This window comes from Oreochromis niloticus, linkage group LG6, assembly GCF_001858045.2.
Source record: "Oreochromis niloticus isolate F11D_XX linkage group LG6, O_niloticus_UMD_NMBU, whole genome shotgun sequence".
Lineage (NCBI taxonomy): Eukaryota > Metazoa > Chordata > Actinopteri > Cichliformes > Cichlidae > Oreochromis > Oreochromis niloticus.
The window spans coordinates 9,406,106-9,421,015 of NC_031971.2; the positions used below are offsets into that span (position 1 = coordinate 9,406,106).

Below are 14,910 nucleotides of genomic sequence, written 5' to 3' on the forward strand. Positions count from 1 at the left end.
AGCGCTCGCCATCATCCTGACCTTAGCCATGTTATTTATGACAATATAATTTGCAGTTATGAGAAGAAATTCATTTTAAAAGCAGGCTGCTTGCAACTGGGAGCCGAGCCTTTTAATTCCACATCTAAATGGATAGCCATTACATAAAGTATTAAGTTAATTCATCCTCTGGAAGGCTTTTTGCTTCATATTTCCTGATAAGAGCATATAATAGCCATAAATACGAAGGATTTTGAACGCTCTCTTAGTCATGACCTGGAAAAAAGGTCCATTATGCATTAGATGATGCAGACCTTCCCCATATGACCAACACAAGACTAAGCCCCATGTGGAAGCTTGAAGAGTTTCCATGTGATTTATGATAACCAAGACAACTGGGTGTTGAAGGCAGCAGCATTTCAGTTTTTCTCAGTATGCTCAGTGAGATCTAAGCTGTTATTCAACCCTCAGTGAATTCATTTTGAATTTGTGTGTGGGCTAAATGCCTATTAATGTATTGTTATGGAGGAAGTAAAAGCTTATATAAGCAAAACACATGTTGTGGGTATATGTGGTCAACTGACCCTGAATTCAAAGATACACAAAATGTTTTTGCCTTTAAATTAAAAGTGGAGCACTTAAGCCAAGTTTCAGGTGAAGAGAAGCATCACATGTTTTTAGCACTGATTCACTGCTGGCATTATTATCTCCTTGTGTACATCACCAAAAGCCCAACTGCAAGACTTAAATTGAAATACAAAGTTTCATCTCTCTCTGCTTTCATTTCTGTGTAATTGAATTTGCAGTCTAACTGACCTTCAGTATTGACTGAGTACTCAAAGTTAACAGCAGCTATCGAATTAAAAAAGTTTTGTGATGAACATTCATGAAAATGTTTTCCCTTTCATCCTCCACGAGGAGTTACATAAGTCAAGTCTAAGGACCATGAGACATTCAAAGATGGCAGGAGTTACTCATAAAGTAGAACACAAGTTTATGAGATTAGCTGTATCATAAAATGAACCTAGGTTTGCCTGAACCTGTGCATCTCATCTGGGGGGAATTGACACTGAAGCGCTAATAGCTTCAAGCAAGAAAAACCAGTTTAAATATTTATGGAAATCTGCACTCCTGGGTTTACGCTTTTGGGGGAAATGTATTCTCTTCTCTCTCCATCTTCAGAGAGGCAAATGATGTTGCTGGAGCTTCATCTTGCCTGCTCATATAATTCATACAAGACCTGCATCCAGTCTGCTGTAATTATTTTAAATTCAAAGCACAGTTATTTGAGATGAGGAAACATGTTCCTTAAGAGAACAAATTGCACTAGATTGATCTTAATTATGTTCATTTAAAAAGTTTTTTTTCAAAGCTAAATGAGGCATTTTTCTTTTTGAGGAGTCAAAATGCTTCTGAAATTTCACAGATTAAAGCCACATTTTAACCTTGCAGTTTTTTTCAGAGGTATTTATGCCTTGAAAGCAAGCCCTTCAAAGCCAGCAATTACCCTCCTTTGTCATTATTTGCAGATGCTTCAACTTTAAACCTGATTCACTCAGGCTACACCTTTTGCACAGTTAAATACTTTGTATTTAGAGAAATGTGCAAAAGTCTCAGGCTGCCCCACATTTCTTTATATTTTGACAGGAGAACTCTTGAGTGAGACTGCAAGGTTTTAAAGTTCTTTGAAATTATTATTTTTTGGTCAATCAAGTCCACGTACCAGACCATTTATCTGAAAGTCAAATCAAGCAAAGACCCATCTGGTCCTTCAGTTGATCAGTTGCTGTTCCCCAAAGCCTCATCAGAAATGGTCTCAGTGAACGAGAGGCCGTTAAGAATTCATGTCTAAGAAAGGGAAATGGGAAGGAAAGACCAAAGTATTCCAAATTACACAAGAAGTGGATTGAAAATCGATGGTCAACAGGTCTGATGGAGTCATGAATTTGAAAATTTTGGTTCAAATTGCTGTCAATATGAATGTAAAGGTCCAGACAGGGGTACAACAGTGAGTGTCAAACAGCTATCTCTAAAACAGGGTGAAGGCTCTGTCATGGTTTGGGGCTGCATTTCACGGAGTAGTGTTGGGGATGTTGTCAAAACTAATAGATTTATGAATGCAGAAAAGCTTGATCCACCATGCAGTATCATCGGAAAAGCATTTGATTGGCAGCAGCTTCATTTCTTAGCGTTATCCCAAACACAATGCCAGTGCAGTAAAAGCATACCTGGAAAACTCACACTGGAACACCATCAGTCATAGGTTGGCCTCCCCAGAGCCAGGACCTCAACATTATTGAAGCAGTGTGGGATCAGAAACAGGAATACCACACAGAAACACAAAAGAAAGAAAAAGAAAAAGGCAGCCAAAATCCAAAGAGGAGCTTTGAATGTTCTTCAAGAAGCCTGGAGAACTATTCCTGAAGATTGCTTAAAGAAATGACAAGAAAGGTTCCCTAAGAGAGCTCAGGCCAAACAAAGTACTGACTTTATGTGTTTAAGTCGCTGAACTTATTTCCCATTCACATAGCAAAATACTAGTAAAAAAGTACCGCTTGTAACTGGTGTCTCCTTTGATATAAAACTAATTTCTTCATAGTGACGTCTGACTTGGTGTTAAAGGAGTCAATCTGTGTTTTGGCTTGTTACCATGGGGAACTGTGGGACTTACACTTTGCGGGTATTCGGGCGGAGACGCCTCAGGGCTCGCGGCTGATGCTCAGAGTCCTGTTCCGTCTGGTAGAAAAACATCCTGAGAGCCTCGTCTAGCAACACCCATGTTGGCAAACCCAGCAACCTCTTGATATAAGAGAGAGAGAGAGAGATGGAATGAGGGAAGAGTGAAGTAAAAAAAATGGATGAACGATAAGGACATGCAAGAAAGATGGAGATGAGGAGTGATGTAAAAAGAGGGAAATCAGGGTGGATGAATTGAAACGTCAGCAGAGACAAAAGGGGTGTAAAGAGAGTGGGAGTTTGATGGAAGAGGAGAAGGAGATGCAGGGTGGTGGGAGAGAAGGAGTGGATTAAAAAGAGTGGAGATGAAGCAAGAAGTGTAAGGCGAGTGAAGGCGAGAGAGTGTGGCAAAGAGGGAGCGACGTAGGTTGCGGGAAAAAAGAGAGTAGAGCAGAAAAGAGAAGTGAGTGAGTGGGAGAAAGAGAACCTGATCGTGTTTTTAGCGATGGTGCAACACTGAAACATGTCAAAAGTCCCACAACTACAGTCAGTCAGACGTGATGTGGGCACAGGGCAGAGCAAAGAGAAGAGAGCAGCAACGCCTACATGTTGAGCTCGATCTGCAAACTACTGCTGAAATATCCGAGTCAGTGCTTATCCACCTACAGCATCGTTCAGCCCACTGCGTTGTAGGCTACCGCACTGCACGCTGCAGAAGATGGCAAACACGCCAACAATTCTTTCCTCTGTTGAAAATGTTTAAAAAGAGACCGCATCATGCATAACAATGAAATGTGATTACCTTCATGTACGTGTTGAGTTCAGGGATTCTGCTCTCTGCAATATCCTTTTTGTTTCCGATGAAGATTTTTCCTAAAGAAAACACATTTAAAAGGTGAGATTACACTCTAGAACAGGGGCCATAAAAATGCATTCACATAGCAGACATGAATATGTTTGTTCACAATACAGCTTTTTTTTTTCTAAACAAAGCAAGCATGTAAACATGCTCCGATACTGTTGATGCTCTAGTACACTTAAACAGCAAGAGCCTGTAAATGTGAATTATTCATTTTAGCTTGGAAAATGTGTGCAGGTACTAAAACCCAGGTAAGTATATTCTAGGTAATTTATATTTACAAGCATATATTTTTGTACCTTTCTACTTTATGTACTTAGCAATGAGTGCAAACACTCAAAAAACACAAAAAAAGGATTGGAAATTAAAAAAAAAATCATTTTTATAAACATAAACTTATAACTGCTGATTGTGTGACAATGTTTGTGCAAAGTTTCGTTCAGATAGGCCAACCGACTGACAAGGTGATAAGGTACATATATGAAGGTTCTGAGGTAACATTAGCCCCAGGTGTTTGAGTTTAATCCTTACTTGGTCAAATTCTCACAGACTGAAAGTGTTAAGATGCACGCGTGTCGCAATTATAACTGTTGATATTTAGGTTTTTTTATCTTACCCAACTTGGTTTAGCATGTTAGCATGCTAGCAACTGCAAATTTTTACAATCAAAAACACAACTTCAAGATAAGCTAATGTATGAGGGAGAAAATGACCTCCAAGTTTCGTGGCAACTCATGCAGCCAGAGGAGGTTTGGAACTCTGTCGTTTATTGCATCACCACAGCGTCGGTGACTTTTACACACTATAGACCAGATTTACTAAACAGGGCAAAAAAAATAGTACCAAATGGCGCTCAACAGTTTTGTTAGTTCTACAAACGTTGCGCTGTTTCTTAAACACAGGCACAGTCAGTTCATTTCATTATCAGAGGCAAAATCTAAGACATGCTTTTATTGGCCTTAAATACCGTTGCAATTAGCAGTAAACTGCATGTTGCAGATGTTAGTAAATCCTTTTGCGTATATGATTTAAATATTCTCCTAACTACATTCTGCACTTTAAGAAATGAACTCCCAGAAATACATATGTAACAGGATCAGTTACAAAAATCTGATTTCCCACCTTTTACATATAATCCTGTCACTCTGTAAAAACCAACAGCACTTTTTTGATGCTAAACACAGTTTTGAAGTAGCGTGTTAGCAAATTGCTAGTAAAACTCGCTCTGTAACTTTAGGTGATCTGCTGGTTCATGGCCGTGGTTCCCAAACTCATTCATTTAGCAATAACACTACATACAGCTGGACAAATGTTTATGCAGGCAAACTGATTTTATACTTCTTTTAACTGTGGAACTGAAAACACCTGAATTCAACGATTAAGGGTGTAGCCCAACTCATATGTCAGTGTGTTAGACAGCTAACACGTTTATCCTGTCCCAAACATGGCAAATGCCCCTTACTTCAAAAGATTGTGAAAATAGCATATTACTCTTCCTAATATCACATTACGCCCGGTCAAAAAAATTATGAGGCACAGCACAGACTCCTAACAGTCTAAATCGGGCCCCACCAATTCATCCAAGGCCATCTAACCCTGCTGTTAAATCAAATTTAGCACAGTCTTAATGACCCTCAGCCCTCTCTCTTCACTCAATTTCCCTTGTCTCATTCACTGTGGAGCACAATAACTCACTCAATCACTCGCAGACACAAGTTCATTCATTTACTGACTCACTGAGAATCAGTCACCCATCCACTCACCTAAATGCTCCTTTGACCTTGAATTTATAGCTGTCACGTATGACTCAGAAATCATCATTTAAGATAGAAAAGCATAGCATAGCACCAAGCTCACAAGAAAGAAACAAAGAAACACACACACCTATGATACTGAAATATTATTTACGTCTCATTAATGAGAATAACTTTATTTGAAAAGACAGACCTCTGTCCTCTTCTGCTATCTTTTTTTTCTGCCCTAAAAATCATCACCCATCCTCGCCTGTCTCCCTCCACTCTCTCCCCTGTCTTTCTTATTCCCTTCCCATCCTGATGAGATCTGGCACTGCAATTAAACCCATCAGATCTAATATTATCCAACAGACTCCTCAGTGGCAGATGTTAAATCAGAGTTTGTAGAAAAGTAGAACTTTCCCGATATAGCAGCTGGCATTGAGAGATATGGCCGTACATGTTACAACAAACTGTAAAATTGGAAATTTTTTACAATAAAGTGTTTTTGAGTAAAAACATTCTTGCTTTTTAATAAGAAATCAAACATATGACCTAAGCAGCTGTAATTTGGTATCATAATGATTTATAATGATTTATAATGACCTTGACATTAGCTGCTGAAACAGGAAAGCATTCTGAACACTACTCTGCCCAAAAAGCTTAAGAAAGAAAGAAACCCTTTAAGCAGGAAACAGGAGAAATAAGAAATCAGAGAGTAGGAGCCTGGTTGTAATGGATCACATAGGATTTGGCTCTAGCTATAAGACAGCACCTCCAGAATACACAAAATCACTAAAAGTTTCCACTGGTTCCTAATGTGTAGCTAATGAAGGCTTTTTTTTTTCTAATATTTAAAAGCCAGTAAAATTCCACTTTAAAAATATTTTTAAATAATAATTTAAATAATAATAATTTTACAAACCAGCTAAAATACTGCAGTAGTCACAGCTTACACCCCTTTTAAAGACGGCTAGTGTCGGAGGAAAAAATAAGCGGCTAAAACAACTAAAAGCTCTATGTGTGAAATGCCCTACTTGGATGACAAACTTTCATGATCTCACATCATGAGAGTTCAAGCTCAGTAAATTTTGTAAGTGGCTTTTTTAGATTAGATATGGCTCTTTCAACCCTCTTTCTTTGTCCTGTTAAATAATTGTCTGGGGCATTTGAGTGATGAATCTGGCCTATAAAGGCTTTGATGCAGTTTCAGTGATACTTCAGTAGTTTATGAGGATATTTTAGAAATATTAATGGCATCTCCATCAACACGAAATATGCTTTCAGTTTTGTAGTAATCAGCAAAGCTAGCAAAAATAACACAAAAATAGCTAAAATGACAATGATGACAAACACTACACCTGCTGAACATTAGCATTTTAGCAATGCAACTATGAGGATGTTAGCATGCTAGCATGGCAGCATTAGCGTTTTGTATATAGCTAAACACAGAATCAAAGAAGGGCTCAGGTGACAGTATGTCTCAAAATGAGGCAAATGGCCACCAAAGTTTATTTGACCAACTTTTCCCTGACTTTAATTTACTGTAGTGTCCCACTTCAATACCAACATCCCACCACCATATACGGTATTGATTTGGGAGGGGGTTTAAGCACCATTAACCCAGTACCCATCTCAACTTGTGTTTCCCTACATGCAGACTTTTTAGTTTTGTGCAGGTCCTCAATGCCTCAGTTTTGTAGGCTAGTTTAAATGCATTTTTTCTTTAGATTTGTATTTTAAAATGTATCAAAGGAAAACTGCAACTATAATGTGACTAGTAGCTCTAATGATGAGTCAGAGCCATTTTCCCTGTGCCAAGTAAATATAATGCTTAATAATGACAATAACGAGTTAATAACCAAGCCAAAGCCTGTGAATCCACAGAAATAAATCTGTAATCTATTTGTAATCTACGCACAAAACAATCACCTCTGTCTGTCCTCATCCTTCTTAAATCAATGCTCCGAGCCGCCCATTCAAAGCCCTCAGGCTTTTATTGGTGCACATGTTGGTTTCCAGCCACCGATAATCAATACAGACACTGACGCCGCCTCCCAGACAGACAGACTTATGGGGAAACAATGAGCTGAATAAAACCAAAGCCACAGAGCAGATGAGGACAGACACAGTCACACAGCAGCACAAACAGTGACTGAGGCCTGAATATACTTTGTGCTTTCACATTACAATATTTTATCTCAAGTCTCGGTGCTTATGATCATTTTATCTTAAATCCATCATCAAGGTGAATAGCAGTGCAGAGTGTGATTGCTTTGGCATGTTTGTCTGTCTCTTAGCAGGACTACAGAAAAACTATTGAGCCAGTTTTTCAATGAAATTTGTCAGGTGGAATTGGGAAACAGAACCTATTAATTCTAATTTTGGTGTAGATCCTGATAAAGGGCTGGATTCTGGATATTTTTTGATGATACAGTCACACCAGGTTCAACAACTTGGGCTCCCAACTCTTAAAGATCTCGGAGACAATTTGAAATGACATCTGCAGGGCTGCAATCCCCATGTCAGCTAGTCTTTTGATTGGTCGGTATGCTTTCATCTGATCAAATTCTCACTAAAGCTCAACATTTATAACCTTTCCGGACTAATCCAATGTTATTGGCAATTTTGGAAGACTACTTGTTCAAAATGGGTGTTTTAACGTTCAGTCACGAAGGAGTCACTTGGCTGAGTGACGAAACGTGATGAAACGTTTCTTCCAATGAACAATGGGCTGGGAGATCAAGGAACTGATCTCCCAGCCCATTGTTCATTCAGTGGGCTAGTTCCAGTCATTGTCCAAATGTAACGTTGATAAGGTTGGGGAAACCTGCAGTCAGCTGAGACTGAGGAAGTCACTTGGATGAGTGACGAAACATTCCTCCCACTGAAAACGCTACATCCAGATAAACACATCAACCTTTTGGGATTACTGTAACGAGGTTAGCTAGGTCTAACTCTGAATGTTTTTGTTGACTAAATGTTAACTTGGAGCTGGCAGCAGTGTAACTGCCACTATGCTAAAGAACCATCTGTGTTGCTGCATTTTGGAAAAACAGATGACCAAAGAGTCAAATGTAAACTTGGCAGCTAACAGATATCATCCAAAAATGGCAGGCTTACTGTGTTAGAATGATCAAACAGTGTTTGTGATAAAGGCTTGAGGCCCTGGATTCCAGCCACAGCTACAGCCGGCTCCAGCGCCTGCCAGCAGCAGCAGCTACACGAGTTGGAGGCGATGGGTGCGCTCTCATGTAAAGAAAAAAATTACACCACAGTGGGAACGCTGAAGCCTGTTAGCTTACTGCTCAATAATTCTTGTGTTCGGACCACTAGATGATGTATTTACGGAATGATATGAATATGGGCAGGTGAACGCTAGAGTGGGAACTTAATTAACCAATCTTTTACATTATTTTTTAATAAATGACTATCAGACTATTGGGCTTTAGTGGAGATCTCTGTGCCCCGCTAGTATAACTCTGTCTTTTCATCAATGCTGTCAAAACTGATCAAATTAAAACCTTTACATAATTACTGTATATTAAAATTAGGTGGGTTAGAAACTGGATTCCCATACGTCTTCTCTGCCTGTCACTGAGCTCTAAAAAGCACTTCAGTACTTGACTCATTATCACACTTACCAACTTTTCCTAATTTAAAGTTTTTGTTTCATTGTGGCCAGTACAGGCATTTCATCCAGAGCTTAATCTTCTTCAACAGCAGCTCATTTGCAGTGGAAAGTGACTTTTCTTCCAGATTGTTAACTGTCTAGATGCACTATGTTGGTTGTACTTCTCTCTTATTTCTACTTATATGAGTCAGCCTCCCTTTAAAACTGAAGTTCTGTTCACAGATACTTAAGTAGCCAGCAAGAAGTGACTCAACATGAAACTCTAGACACAAGGTATGGATGTTTCAAAATATTTTTACAGTTGTAGTCTCTTTAAGGTCTCTTTAAGATAGTAGTTTCGATGTGGACAGCATTTAAGAAGTGAAGTAACAGTGATAATACTCCAGCTAAGGAAAGCCATGATGGGAGTTTTCAAGAACTTCAGTGATAACATAAGAAATGTTATCTCTTAGCCATCATAGCAAAGAGCACATTAACCTTGAGTACAAACTAGCATGTATAGTTTAAGCCCAAGCTAGCAGAATAATGGCAATACTTTTAATTTAAGTAATGGTAGGGATATGATGCTTGTTTAAATTGGCTGTTTTAAAGTCACCAAATCATTATGTTAAATCAGTCAAGTCAGTATATTCCATCAGCAAGAAAAACCCTCGGTATCAACTTGCAGCTAACTAGCATGCTAAAGTGAGTCGATGCCCTGCTCTGCTGAGTTTAGATTTGTTCCCGGGCACGATTTACACAGATAATCCAGGGACAAAAGTGGTCACGATGGAGCAATTGTATCCCCCAGCTGGTGCTTCACCAAACAAGTCACTGATTACTACAAAAAGGGTGCTTGGGTTTCTCTGCTCCATCGGCTGCTACATACCTGAAGCCCCTGGAAATGGATGAATGGATAAATCACCCTCTCCCTACTGCCCCTCAAAACCTTCCCCTTCAATTTTGCTCTTCTTTCCCCATCTCTCTTCAAGTTAGTCTCTGTATTTTGCCTGTGGCATTCATCCGCCCTTCTTTCCATCTGCTCTTTCCTGACTAATCTGAATGTCAATCATTGTGGATTAAACTTATTACTGTCCTCTGATGTATGGTTTGGTTTTAAATTGACCTTGTAGGGGCACTATGATACCTGGTGGCTTGTAATGCTGGATTTTTGACATTTAGCCACATAACATGACAGTAAATGCTTTAAGTGTGTCTAAAGATGCAAGCGCCAATAAAAGAAAAAGCACAATAAGGTTCACTGGGTTCAGTAGAATACAAACTTCTTTCTAAGCCAATTTTACTTCAGCTGAACAAGAGTAGATGTCACTCTTCTTTCTGCGGATGTCTCAGTGGAGAAAGAGGATTGTAAATGCAGCATTTGGAGCACTCATGCTTCACATTATTATGCAGCAATGGGTGCCTAAAGTGTGCTATAACTAAGCTCTTGTGGCTTAAATAGAACTGGATTTGAACAGAAGTGAGCTCCCACCAAACTTAGGCTAAATGTAATCAAATCTTTAAGGGACGCAACAGTTTTTATTCTTTATAATATCAGCCCCGACTTCATCTCCAGCTAATGTTTTTTTTTAATTCACCAAAGACATCCAATTATGTCTCAATCTCCCCCTGAATACATGAGAAAAACAAAATCAAAACAACAAAATGTACACAAAGAAAAAAACACAGCAGCCGTATCCTTATGAAAGAGTATTCAGAGGGGTTTCAGTTCTTCCAGACACAGAGAGGTGTCTCTGTGAATCTGCTCTCCTATGCATGAAGGAGAATAAGCATGCAAGCACGTAAGGTTATGGAGTGACAAGACAGCAAGGATCCAGTAGGAGTTCCCTTTGTGTAACTTTGACACAGCAAAACTGTGAAACTAACCATTAGAGTAGCTACCATTTTCCCACACTCATTACAATATTTCACACTAGACCAAACTACTGTTTGACTTTTAGGGAACATATTCAAATTCAGTCCTGTTTGCCTTGTTCTAGGTGAACCCACCAGCTCTTATGTGGGCCATTTCTGCCATGGTGTGAATCACAGCACATACCATGGAATTCGCGTCACCAGAATAGCAATTTAGCAAGACTGAAAATCAGAAGCTGTGCCTGTTGACATAGTCCGAGTTCGAGGCATGCCTGAAAAGATTTAGATAAGCCTCAGAGGGCATAACAGCCAATCTGCCAGCAGCCGGACACTAACAAGCGCATATTTGAGCGACGTGAAATCTTACACCGTGCATGCCACTGATGATCATCAGTGCACACCCACACACACACACACACACCTGGAAGAGGAGGCAAGATGCAGGTGTTTGGGCCCAGTTTGGCCGGGTTTTCTGGGGAGTACCTGGCCTCGAGGATCTGGTGGAGGTTGAAAAATTCCCGGTACCTCCTGTAGATTAGGTACTTACTCTCTCCTTTAGTCTTCACCTCAATCACAAACCTCTGAGAGAGAAACAAAGGCATGAATGAAAGAGAAAGAGAAACAGCTGAGCCTGGTATTGTGAGCCAGTCTCAGTGAGAAACATCTCAGACCTTTAGTTTGTTTGTTTTTTTAATGCTTACAAAGTAGTCGATGAAGCCTTTATTCTCCTCAATATCAGCAATGGTGGCGCTGATTGGGATGTTGAGAGGGAGCTGATCAAAGTCACTAAAGTAACAAGGACAGATCATGTAAGACAAAAATGACACAAAGAAAAACTAACAGACACACACAAGCAAGCAATTAAAAACATAATCTACAATTAAAATTTTTATTTTTTAACATGACGACAGCTCTGCTGTTTGAGTAAAACAACCATAAAACATGCTGATCTTGATGTAGCTTGGTCTTTTTCGATCAAATTAGATCCGTTAAGATTCTTCACCAGCGATCAGAAATGAGCTTCGCAGTCAGTGCGCAAAACATCGGTTCACCGCCTCTAACCTGTCTCCTGTAGACAGACTCACCTTTGGTCGCGTAACTGCTGCGGCAGCGACATGATGATGCACGCAGAAGAAACTCTAAAGCTGCTGGCGAACAAAACACTTTGTCACACACACCACAGGCTGCCTAAACTGACTTTCAAACTTTCAAGCGCAATAGTGCGGAGAAAAGCAACAGGAAGCGAAAGTTCCCTAAAAAAAGATCAGCAGACGGGTGCGCGCGTGTGGCCACACAGATGTGTGGGGAAGTCTCACTGCACGCGCGCACACACACACACACGCACACACACACACACACACACACGCACAGGCGTTATCAGCTGACAATCCACCAGCAACAGGTAGTGCCAGCGGGCATGTGGTAAAAGCGTAAATTTCACTGGAAACAAACACGCATACGGATGGAAACTCAAACACTCGAGCAGGAAAAAACCGTTTGCGGACTTAGCAGCCTTTCGTACGGGATTTTTCGGTCCTTCAAAGCCATCGTAAATGTGCTCCATCTGTTTGATCGCACTGTGCCTGCCTGCCTGTTTACACACTTTACAAGCAAGTACTCCATGAACCCAGCATGTGTGACACCCTTCACGCTTCTTTGCACTGGCAGGGCATCGCGCACGTTGGGAGAGCTGATCTAGGGTTTTTTCTTTCTTTCTTTCTTTCTTTTCGATACAACTTGTAAATTTGATGCAGAATTATAAAACATCAAAACTGATTCACTGAGTAAATCAGACCACATCATCTGAAGCAGCAGGTCTCTAATTTCTCTAGTTTCTGAATGTGCGCCAGGGGCGATTCTAGGATCCAACCTTTAGGGGAGGCCACGGCTCCCAATCGTGTCATTTAAACAGTGCAATATGTTAACAACACATAATAATAATAATAATAATAATAATAATAATAATAGGGTAATGGAAAACGGGAAAAGTTATTAACTTACTTTTAGTGAGCGTTTAATGAGTTTTATTTAAGAAAATGAATAATGCAATATGCTGTTTGTAAATGTATTCAGCCCTTTAATGACTCAAACCACAATTCCACTAGGTACACATTACAGTGTTTCTTTAAAACCCAGCCAAAATATTTTGATGGCTGATTACAGCCAAAATAATAAAAGACATCAGATCCTTGGCTGGCAACAGGTTATATGTCGGAGGATTAATGGCTCAGAAATCTCCAGCGCTCCCACATTAGAAAAATTATGTTTTTAATGCTATTTAATGAACAAATATACAATAAATATACAGTAACTCACAACAATGACCCCACATTATCAGAGCAATTTGCGCTTTAGCTTGCTAACGTTTTTGGTAGTGAGTTTTTAAAGCTGCACCACTGTTTTGAGTAAAAACATTTCCTGTTACATCCTCTGACTAATCCGATTCTTTTTTAATGATGACAAGCCTGGCTGTGCGTGTGTGTGTGTGTGTGTGTGTGTGTGTGTGTGTGTGTGTGTGTGTGTGTGTGTGAATGTGCGAGTGTGCACTGTAATATCATAGAGATAGTAGAAACTTGGTGTCGTGACGTTACGATGCTCAGAAAATCATACTAAAATGTGATATGATTGCTACTCTTACCATAGTTCTTTTTAGGAGTGCTGAGATGAAATGTGTTCTTGACCACCCCTCAAAAGATGCTCGCCAGTAACATGCATTGAATAATATACATTATACATATGTTATGTATATATATTTCAGCTATAAATAAGTTTCATTTCAGCTGTAAGGTGCCACTCCCCTTCTGTAAACCAGTTTCAGTGGCAGATTTTAAAATAGAACTGTGTGGTTTACATGAAGCACTGGGACTCCCCAAGCATTTCTCAGGATTTTGGCCCTTTCACGGTTTATTTTTGAAACACTTCCTTAGAGTATATGTACAACGAGCCACATCCACCACCAGGAAGTTAAAATAACAATAAATAACTTGAACTGATTAGCAAGATTGCTGTGACCAAGCAGCCCCTTCACTAGTGATAGCCTTGTTTGACACACTGCACTGCATCTGTGCAAACTAAATAGGTCAGATTTCCGTCATGAATATACTCTGATATCATACTCAGTCAACATGCCATAAGTTTACCTGCCCTGTCAGGTGTGCTCCACCAGACCTTTGCATCTGCTATATCTCAGTTTAAGCCCAGAGTCACAGTTAAGTACAAGTGATCAATAATCATTGAACTGTAATAAGGCTTTATTTGCCAGCATGTTTAATTGTAACCACACATATTATTTTCTCTGTTATTTAAAATAAAAAACGGGAAGTTTTGAGGCAAAAGGCCAAACATGGGTTATCATTTAATACCCGAGGTATACAGAAGGCATATTACAGGGTACACAGATGGTCTGCGAGCAGGACCCCTCTCACTTTTGTCATTTAGCTCAGAATAATGTACCCGCAGTACAGAAGCACAAGGAGGAAATTACAACTGCCACTGGCGTCAGCCTGTATTAGATGGCATTTTTATGCTTGATGGTTCTGTAAAACAATCTGTAAACCCAGCACTGGCATATTATAACTCCATAAAGCTGTCATTCCAAATGTGGTAATTAGCTATTTTCAAATAGAACAGACTCAATAAAGCTGAATATCCATTCTCATTTTACCTCGGAGAGAAATATCTGGCTCTTAACTACTAAAAGAGCTACATCATAATGGCGTCTCACGGATACGCAGAAGATATCTTTAGATGTGCGATGGTCTCACTCCCAACTCATCATTATTATTATACAAATGCAACTAAAGGACTCCTTAGTGCCATATTTAAATGCACTGAGTATCCTTAAGCATCACTTTTTTATGATAAAGTGTTGAAAAAAGGCACAATCTTTTCTTAAACCTAGCCAGTGAATCCAAAGTTAAATAAGCAAAATAAAATAAAAGTATGTAATGACTGAAAATGTGAAATAAAAACCCGAGAAATCTCCATCCATCCAACCATCTATTTATTTTCTTCTGCCGCTTCAGTTCAGGGTGACGGAGAGGAGAGCTGGCTGCTGTCAGAGGACGAGAGGTGGGATAAACCCCGAACAGGTCGTCAGTCTATCACAGAGCTAACACAGAGAGACGGGCAACCATTCATGCTCACATGCACACCTACAGCTCATTTATACTCCA

At 39.7% G+C, this 14,910-nt stretch overlaps 2 protein-coding genes across 2 annotated transcripts in view; one reads left to right on the forward strand and one right to left on the reverse strand.

Annotated features, from left to right (window-relative positions):
* The window catches only part of ncf4 (neutrophil cytosolic factor 4), a 35,765-nt gene extending 23,785 nt beyond the window's left edge, over nt 1-11,980 (reverse strand). The window contains exons 1-5 of the mRNA XM_003459352.5: nt 11,821-11,980; nt 11,437-11,521; nt 11,157-11,316; nt 3,458-3,528; nt 2,651-2,778 (exon numbers count right to left, since the gene is read on the reverse strand). Coding sequence (XP_003459400.1) covers nt 2,651-2,778; nt 3,458-3,528; nt 11,157-11,316; nt 11,437-11,521; nt 11,821-11,852 — 476 coding nt within the window. The 5' untranslated portion in view covers nt 11,853-11,980. The remainder of the gene's footprint in view (nt 1-2,650; nt 2,779-3,457; nt 3,529-11,156; nt 11,317-11,436; nt 11,522-11,820) is intronic.
* Nucleotides 1-14,910, forward strand: part of pvalb7 (parvalbumin 7) — a 43,877-nt gene that overhangs the window by 13,377 nt on the left and 15,590 nt on the right. The gene's annotated exons all lie outside the window — the stretch shown is intronic.